Below are 9309 nucleotides of genomic sequence, written 5' to 3' on the forward strand. Positions count from 1 at the left end.
ATATGCAATATGATGGGGCCTTACCTAATTAAAAAACAACAAATATGTAAAGATATCGCATTTATTCAAAGAAAATATTAAGGATCAGATTTGACACTTGAGCAGTGGAAACGCAATTTTAGCGATTTTCGAGCCTTTGCAAGGGTTAATCAGGCTGAAGAAAGCATTTAAAGTATGGACAACTATATATGTCCGTGTAGATCTCGTTTAGTTCTACCAGAAAAACAACATATTTGATGCCCTAAATGCTCGACAAAGTTTTTGTGGACCAAAGAATGGAAAAAGGGCTATTGGCACCGGATTTTGTAGAATGAGCGATACTGGTCCCCATGGTGCCCATGAACATCATGCGGGTAGGCTCATGTGATGTCTCATTGCATCTTTGCGGTCCCATGCAAACAAAACATGCGCAAATTCATCAACAGAAACTATAAAAAATAGTTACTAAAACCGAACATGGACGTCATGGTAGCCTCATGTGACGTTTCATTTATGACACAAATTCATAAACAGAAACTACATATTATGAAAAACTGTTGTATAAACAAACATATGTTGTAGATATGCAGGTTTGAATGGTTAATTTTTAGTTTATTTATATTCCAGCAGCCCTGTGGGACACTTGTCACTGATTGGTGAACTTGTGACACTGTTACATTGTTTTCTGCTTCCTGTCATTCACAGGTCGTTGAACTTGATCTATACTGAATAAAAACACTTTCAGATGTGTATGATGATATTTTGCACTTGGGAAGATCATCATTGTAAACTAAACTACATGTAGATGTAGAGTCTTTTTATTTGAAGTAGCTTAAATTATTTGAACTTTAAAGCACCGTAGCTCTTAAAAACAACAGACCTGTGGGACATGTTACAATCTATAACACTACCATCCAGTTTCAAACTCTATAGGCCTACCTCATGACACAATATACACATGCACCAGGAAAGGATAAACATGCTCAAAATTAACTTTTATATAAGTTGCTGTTCAGAAAATAAAACTTCAGCTTTAGACCTGTTTAGAGCTTGAGCTCATGAAAGAAATGGGTACATAATAGACCCTATCGAATAAACTAAACCAAAACAGTATAACAATTGAAATGGCAGACATGTTTGGTTCTAAGTGGCAGAGGGACAGGTCCACCCCATGCCCCCATTTAACACAAAAGTTTTTAACCATGTGTTGCATACCGGTCCTCACTAGATTTGGTAACACGCATGGTTCCCAACTTGTGTGTTAAGTGGGTGCAGGTCTCTAGGTCGATTCCACATCCATTCATGTTTATCACCTGTTTTGATTCCATGGGAATTGCCGTGTGGTACGTACCTTAGGGATGGCAGAATTTTATATTAGATACGGTTTATACAGGACATTTCTGTAGTTGGATCATTTATCATGTAACAAAACCTCATGGTTTTAATAGGACTTATAATCGCAAGTATGTGTAAAAGCTAGCCATAAGAGATAGAATTTCTTGAAACAGAGGTGGCCCCATCTGGAGTATTTCACAAGGATCATGAGGATCCATGGTTTCTAAGAATGTGTTAATATCAGTGATTTGTTTATGCCTACATATAGTTCAAAGACCATGTTTTGTGTATATCAGCATGTAGATAAGAGGTGCATACTGGTATGGTGTATTAGAGCGTGTTTCTACAGAGCCAAATACCGTTTTGGAAACGGTATGGAACCGCTAATCACTCCTGTGGAAACAGCCTCAACGCCTTTTTTTGTAACGCTTTTTCGCCAACGGAAACCTCGTTGGAGTAGGTTTTTGCCGTTACGAAGCGGGTAGATTTTCTGTGAAACAGACCTAAGCGGTAACTTGCGATTATTGAGCAAAATCAAACAAAATGGCTATTAATCAACATGTTAATTGGACAGACGACATGACAAAAACGTTAATAACAGCCTGGGCAACATAACAAGTCTAAACTATTATGTAAAGCCACAATTTCTCCATGATACGGAAAAACAGAAAAACTCACGGAATTTGGGGTTTGCTCACGGAAATTTGTAAATGCTACAAAATAGTGAAGTGTGTAAAATGTAAAACTTTTCTGTTGATTTGAAAAATATAACAAAAAAAAGTGATTTTTTAGCAATAATCAACCATTAAACAATCCATTCTAGCATTAATTCTAGGCCTACAATGCAAGATTTTGGCCATATATACCGTAAAAGGTAAGACAACACTTTTAAAACATGTTTGTCATTCAGATTAAATGGTATGAACACGCATAACGGCAAAAACCTGTCTGTGGAAACAGCAGGTTAAACGGTAAGATAACGGTAAGATAGCGTTATCCATTTAGCGGTAACTTAGCGGTGCGCCTGTAGAAACACGCTCTTAGTCCTCAACATATCTTGTATCAATAAGCTGGTGTCTTGTATGTTTGGATTTTAAATGCATTAACTAAACATTTATGGCAAAGTTGCCAAACCGGTCATTTGGTAGCCCAATTGGGCGACTTTTGAAGATTTTCCCTGTGACTTTACAATTTCCTGTCCCATAGAAACCAGTGGTTATAGAATGACTTTTAAACTTTGGCTCCTGCGATTTTCGGTAGTTTCCTGTTACATAGAAACCAAATGGTTAAGAGAAAAATTGGGTGACTTTTCAGTGATCAGTCTGAAATTTTTGGTAACCCTGAGTTTAGGGAGCAACCATTTTGTTATTGGGAAGGGTAAACATTAGGTTTAGGCCTGGTGGAGTAATGAGTAGATTTCTATTTCTTTCTATCATCATGTAAATGTAACATCATAATTATTATACAGGGCTTTTTGGGCAGCATTTTGGGGATCTGTTATTAAATTGGAGAGGGGGAATGACAGCTATTCTAGTGAGATTTGAAGCTAGAAGTAGTTTTGATCATAAATGTTATACTTTATCAATGGGGTAGGGGTATCACAGAGGGGAATTTCTGTGCACAAATGGGGACAATTACTAATGTGTGGGGGGGGGGCCTTAAGAAGGGGTGAGGAGAAATGACAAACTTAAGGGGGACCCACATTAAGTTGCCCCAGATCCTGATGTACTGATCTATGGATTTAACTACTGTATAAGTGGTAATTTTCGCGAGGGTTTTATTTTCGCGGATTTCGCGAATGGAGTGCCATCTGCGAAATTAACACCTCGCAAATATATGTATAATGTATTGCAAGTATAGGGCAAGACTAGGCAATCGCGAAAATAACAATCCCAAAAATGTCTCTCTCACTCCAATTCGCGAAAATAACTGTACGCGAAAATAACCACTTATACAGTATGCAGCAGGCCAATATTCTGAAAAGGTTTTTGACCTAATAAGATCATAGTGAGCCTGTGACGTGTACTGAAAAGTGCTGCAACAGGATTGCTGACTGCTGCCCTCTAGTGTTCAAAACATATCAACAAAGTTGAGAGAAATAACCATGAGAACTGGAGGTCTTTGGTTTACCCAATCACATGATATGGGCCAACAAAATTGAATTATTGTCTAGCCTTTTCAGTGGAGAAGGGTTACTTATGGATCCAGTTATATAGGAGCTGCAAGGGCAGAGGGTAACTCCCCTCCCCCAACAAAAATTTGGCATTTGTGCCCCACCCCTCCTGGTAGTAGTTGTAGAGCTGAATGTTTTTTGTGACTTTTGCATCTAAAAACTAAGTGTGACCTTTTTTGGGTGGGGAGTGGGGGGGCTTGTTGGTTTTGGGAACCAAGTTGCCATTATGCCAAGATTTTTTAGTGAGAGCAAAAGGCTGAGTTAGTCTAACGAGTCTTGTGGTATTTATGATGAACACCAAGAAATTGGAAGTGTCTTCACTGAGTATAAACCAATTAAAAAATGTTGATTTTACTATTTATTATTTCTTTGCATCATATTTTTCTTTCATTTTTACAGGCTAGACCCAAAGGCGAGGGTTTAACACCGTATCAAGGGAAGAAAAGGTGCTTTGGCGAGTACAAGTGTCCCAAATGCAAGCGCAAGTGGATGAGTGGTAATAGTTGGGCCAATATGGGACAGGAATGCATCAAATGCCATATCAACGTCTACCCACACAAGCAGGTAGGTGGTGTGCACATTCTGTTGTTTATTTGGATTTGTAGCTATGTGCTTTTGATTCTGCTTTTCGTATAAAAAAAAAAGTAACAAAAATGCTTGTTAAAATGAGTGGTATTGCTCTGTGAATTTGTGCAGCATGCAAAATTGGGCATAATTGAGTTTGTGCAATCATAATAAAAGCTTGTTGTGCAGAAGCAAGTGCATATATATTATCATTTGATCCTAACCCTAACTCTGATATAATTCATATCATAACCCTACCCCAGTGGTTCTCATGCATGTATGGTTGCAGAAAGAATGATTGAACCTGAGTTTTGTAACACGTAACATCAGAATGCAAGGGAGGGTGTTGCCTAAATGGGACAGCAGCTATTTTGCAACGAGGAGTTTCATTGTGTGGCATAAATATATGATCTGAAAAATGGGAGGGGGGCAGAAACAAGAAAATACACAACTTGGCAATATAAAAGCTTTTAAATTTACAACCAACTTGGCAAAGAATGAAATGATTTCATTTTAACAGAAGGGGAAATTATGCAAAATGGCTGGAATAAAACATAAACACTAATTAATGCTATAGCTATGCGATTTATATGCAAGAAATTGAATGTTACATTATAAAGCGAAGCAAAAAAATTGATATCACAAGCAGCGTTTTTAACTGACAGATAAGAGGCCATTATGGCACTAATTTGGCCCTGTAAAAATTTATTTTCCCCATTAGAATTTGCAATTCTGTATTGCAAAATAAACAATTTGAGGTAATTTTGAGTCCAAATGTGGCCAATTTGGGCACATTTTATTCATTTGATTTTAGGCGCACCTAATTTTCCGAGAGGGTAAAATCTTAATCTTAAGAGAGGCAGATGCAGTACTAAGAATGTACACAATGGGAGAGTGGGTGGTTGTTAACTGGCTGTGATATTAGACTATTCCATTTAAAATCCACACTACCCCCTGTGGAATATTTACGAAATACCTGCCACAGGGGGAGTATGCATTTCAAATGGAATGAACACATAAGGCAGCTCCATTTAAATTTTATACATACACCTTCTGCAAATAAATTCAACTTGAATCTTCAACAGAGGGTGTGATGCAATTCAAATTTAGCTGCCTTATGTGTTCATTCCATTTGAAATGCATACTCCCTCTGTGGAAGATATTACCAAAATCTTCCACAGGGGTAGTGTGGATTTTAAATGGAATAGCCCAGTAGGGTATCATACCTTTTCATGGTGTATCTAGCTAAAAAGTTGCAGAACATGATTGTGTTCATTAAAGTAGGTGTGTGGATAGCACCAAAGAAAAAAGATGACATTGACTAATTATTACACTGGCAGGTTTGATAAAATATTTTATCAAGCAAAAAAAAAAGAAAAAACCTAGTAAATTCTTTCTGTTTGATTTAGAGGTGGAAAACAGGGTCATCCGGGGGAGATCAAAGAAACTGTTCATAATTAATTCTTGAAAACAAAGGGGGTCTTTAGATGAAAATTGAATTGAATCATTGGGAGTCATAAGAGTTGTTTGGAAAAGGGGTCAATTTATCTGCACATCCCTGGGAGTCATCATTCAGAGTTGTTTGGAAAAGGGGTCAATTTATCTGCACATCCCTGGGAGTCATGTCATCAGAGTTGTTTGGAAAATGGGTCAATTTATCTGCACATCCCTGTCATCCTTTTCATTGATGACATTGCAATTAGTAGTAATGTAACAGGGAAGCTAGATAGTCTATGAGAAAGTGCTATGCTATTTTGAACTAGATGACATGCATAATAATTATGATAGCATGCACATAGTTATAGTCAGAAGTTCAAAATTGTGCATAAAATTATTATTTATAATTGCATTTTAAATTTGTAAATTTATATAGGATCCATAACTTATAAGTTCTCCCCAATGCTTTTTGAGATAAATTAAGCACAAACATTTTGTAATTTATGTAAAAAGTTATGTGTACGTAACCTTATTTGTTGTACACATCGGAACCAATTTATAATCGCCATGCTTTCAGTCACAGTGGTTCATTTTGTAAAAAAAAAAAGAGGCCGTTTTATAAGTTGCATATTCCATAGGAATCAGTCTTAAACAATACAGCAATGTGTTTGTAAAAGAAAAGTTGACTCTGATGGACTCTGGTGCAATTTTTTAAACTGCCTCTTTTTTACATTTAATTGAACTATTGTATGATGTGTGATGCCTTAAATTGGTCCAGATATGTGAAACAAACAAGTTTACAAGGCTACACACACTTTTTTACATTTCATAAGATATTTTTTCCATTTGTGATATATAGCTCAAAAAGCGTTAGGGGGAACTTGTGAAGTTGTGGAATCTATTGTGTATTGATAATGCTATTGTGATGGTTCTGAGCTGTGGGTGCATGTTTTTATTTAACCTGTGTATCTTATTTAGTAGCTTTTTGCTGTTTTTGTTTGGAAGTATTTCAATTTTGAGCAAAATTTTGTATATATATACCTTGATAACATTTTGCTTGCATGCAAGTGTGAATTCAATACGGTATCAGTTTGATTTGTTTTTGATGTTTAGAATAGATATTTCTTTGATATATACTTTCTTCATAGTTTCTGTTCGATTATTGAAAAAAGAACAAGTTAATTTTGATGAAATTTGCAACCAATGGAGCATTGGAGATGGTCTCAACCCCATATTCAGTGCTCCATTGTGACGTAATTATTGTGTAAAGAAATTGATTTAAAAAATCAGCACTCCAGGTTAACTGAAAACCCACCCTTAATTTAAAACCATTAAAAATGTGATCATTAAAGATCGTAGCATTATATCTCATCACATCATGAAATGCTCATTTTCATCAATACTAGTCTCTAAAAATCAGCTTGGTAAGGAACAGATGCTGGTGGTTTGTTGTTTGGGGCTATGCGACTATGTATGTATTTAAAGATGGTAACAAATTTGAAATGCAATGCTGCAGAATTTTGCAACTCTTACATTTTACGTGACGATCTTGGCTAAATTGACAGCCTTAATAGACTCATACACAGTCTGCTAGTTCCTGAAAAGACATAATACAATCACTTGCATGTCAAGTTTTATCAAGCTATTGCAAGAGACTAGACAAATTTTACCATAATTTTCTGATTCTCAAAAAAATCAAATTTTGTTTCTCTGTGTTATTTCACAGCGTCCCCTGCACCTGGAGTCGTGGAAGTGATTACAACTTGTCTTGTAATCAATTTCGCATTTCCATCTTTGTTACAGCGCCCACTTGAGAAACCCGATGGACTCGACGTTTCAGATCAGAGTAAGGAACATCCTCAGCATTTGTGCGAGAAGTGCAAGGCGTTGGGATACTACTGCCGACGTGTCCAGTAAACCAACAGCCAATCAAGATTGAGATATCTTGTTTTGTACAATTGGTTATATACCATGTAACTCAAGCCATGCGGGGAAATATTTTACAGTTATTTATTATTTAAGCAACTTTATAATGTTATTATTATTATTTCATTTAAAATGAAAGATTTTAAACAGAGATCCATTTATCTATACAATATTTGTATAGTTGTTGGTTATGAATCAAAGTTAATTATTATTAAAAATATTTTATGTTATAAAATGGAGCTTTCATTTGATCTTACCAATATATTCAAAAGGAATGTACACATGTTTGAAAGTACACAACTGTGAATTGACAGTATCAATTCACACAAAAAAAACCAAGATATTTTCTTTCATTACATAATGAAATTCAAATAATTCTCATATGTAGTGTCTTTTTGACAAGGAATAGTGAATGTCACAAAGAGCAAGTGAAAGCTCCATTTAAATATTTTACACTTTGCCAAATAAATGACCCTTATAAAACTTAAAAGAGAAACTTATTACTGGAATGTATAGTTGAACATTTCCCACATATCACAGAATAATTTTTTTTTTTGCGAGACAAATTATGATCCAGTACTTGCATTCCGTAGAGACCAAATTGATGAATCCCATAGAATTATGAACAAAATTTGATTTCCTGTTTAAATGGATTTCAAGAGTTAAACACGGAAGCAGAAACTTGTTTTTGAGTACAGGAAAAATAAATGGTCAAGGGGCCTATAGCTTGACATTATGAAAAAACTGCTATAGATGTTTTTAAATATGTTGGTAAAACAGAAACAATTTACCTCTGAAATTGCATTGAAATGGTTTAAAATGTAAAATTGGTATAGCTTTAAAGCTGTGGAATTTGTGGTTTTTGACTAATTTATGCAAATCAGTGAAAAGGCTAAGTTACAGAAAGACTTCCTTAAAATTGGCAAATTTGTCAAAATATAAATTTCATTTTTGTTTTTAAGTGTTCGTTGTATAGGCCTATATATTCTAGTTCATGTGGAAGCTTATTGAATCTATTTGAATTATTATAATTACCGGTACTTAATTTTTGATTATCTGCTTGAGCATAGAGAAACCCTCAGAATTGTATTTGCTTACATTCAGTGCAATTATGTGTCTATCAATTGAACGGACATCAGCAACAACATGCCAATTTCAACAGACATGTTAACTTTATTTATAGTACATACTCGTCTGTGATTTTGACATATGGACATGTCTTCCGATCTTGAGATCATGTTCTAATAATCAGCATGAATGTCTTAAAAGCCCCAAAGATTGACTTAACATTGTTGTACATGTACTCAAAAACAAGTGAACTATAGCTATGGTGTGACATCAGGAATTAACTGAGGAAGGAAATTAAATGAATGTGATCCTAATTGCTAATGAGTTATTTAAACCACAAAAACAAAGGAATGGAGTCGAAGGATATACCTCATTTTATTTGTGGAGAGCTCCACCTATTAAATAGCTTTAGTCACGAGCTAAATCTAAATCAAATTGATGTAAAATATTATACATATTAGTTTATGTTTACCAATAAACCACTTTGTTTCCCTGTAATTACCCAGTGTTGGCATAATCCAACTCTGTAAAAATGTTTTAATGAAGTTGTTTTTTGCTGTGTTCCAATTCTAATCGAAAAAAGTTTCTAGTTTAGCGGGTTTTTCAATGATGTGATTGTAGTTGTTAACAAAACACAAAATTAAGCATTAAGTAGACACGATTTTAATGTGCTGAACGAATTGGTAATTTTAAAATTAGTAAATTACTAAACAGATTATAGGTAGTCATAGGGTAGTAGGTAGTTTTAAAGTTTGGGATAAACATTTGAAACTTTTAAATAGTTCAGTTTTGTATTAAAGGTTTGATTTTCAGGGGACAGGGTGGCA

At 35.1% G+C, this 9309-nt stretch overlaps 1 protein-coding gene across 2 annotated transcripts in view; it reads left to right on the top strand.

The window, feature by feature from the left end:
- LOC140158991 (zinc finger CCHC domain-containing protein 24-like) overlaps window positions 1-7703 on the top strand; it is a 49917-nt gene extending 42214 nt beyond the window's left edge. The window contains exons 5-6 of one of the 2 annotated variants that reach the window (XM_072182291.1): window positions 3887-4051; window positions 7292-7703. In XM_072182291.1, the coding sequence (XP_072038392.1) occupies window positions 3887-4051; window positions 7292-7405 (279 nt within the window). In that variant the 3' untranslated portion in view covers window positions 7406-7703. Of the gene's footprint in view, window positions 1-3886; window positions 4052-7214 lie in introns of both variants that reach the window. The other variant, XM_072182292.1, reaches the window with a different exon arrangement.
- Window positions 7704-9309: the final 1606 nt, after the last annotated feature.

The sequence above is a fragment of the Amphiura filiformis genome, chromosome 8, assembly GCF_039555335.1.
Source record: "Amphiura filiformis chromosome 8, Afil_fr2py, whole genome shotgun sequence".
Taxonomy (NCBI): Eukaryota; Metazoa; Echinodermata; class Ophiuroidea; order Amphilepidida; family Amphiuridae; genus Amphiura; species Amphiura filiformis.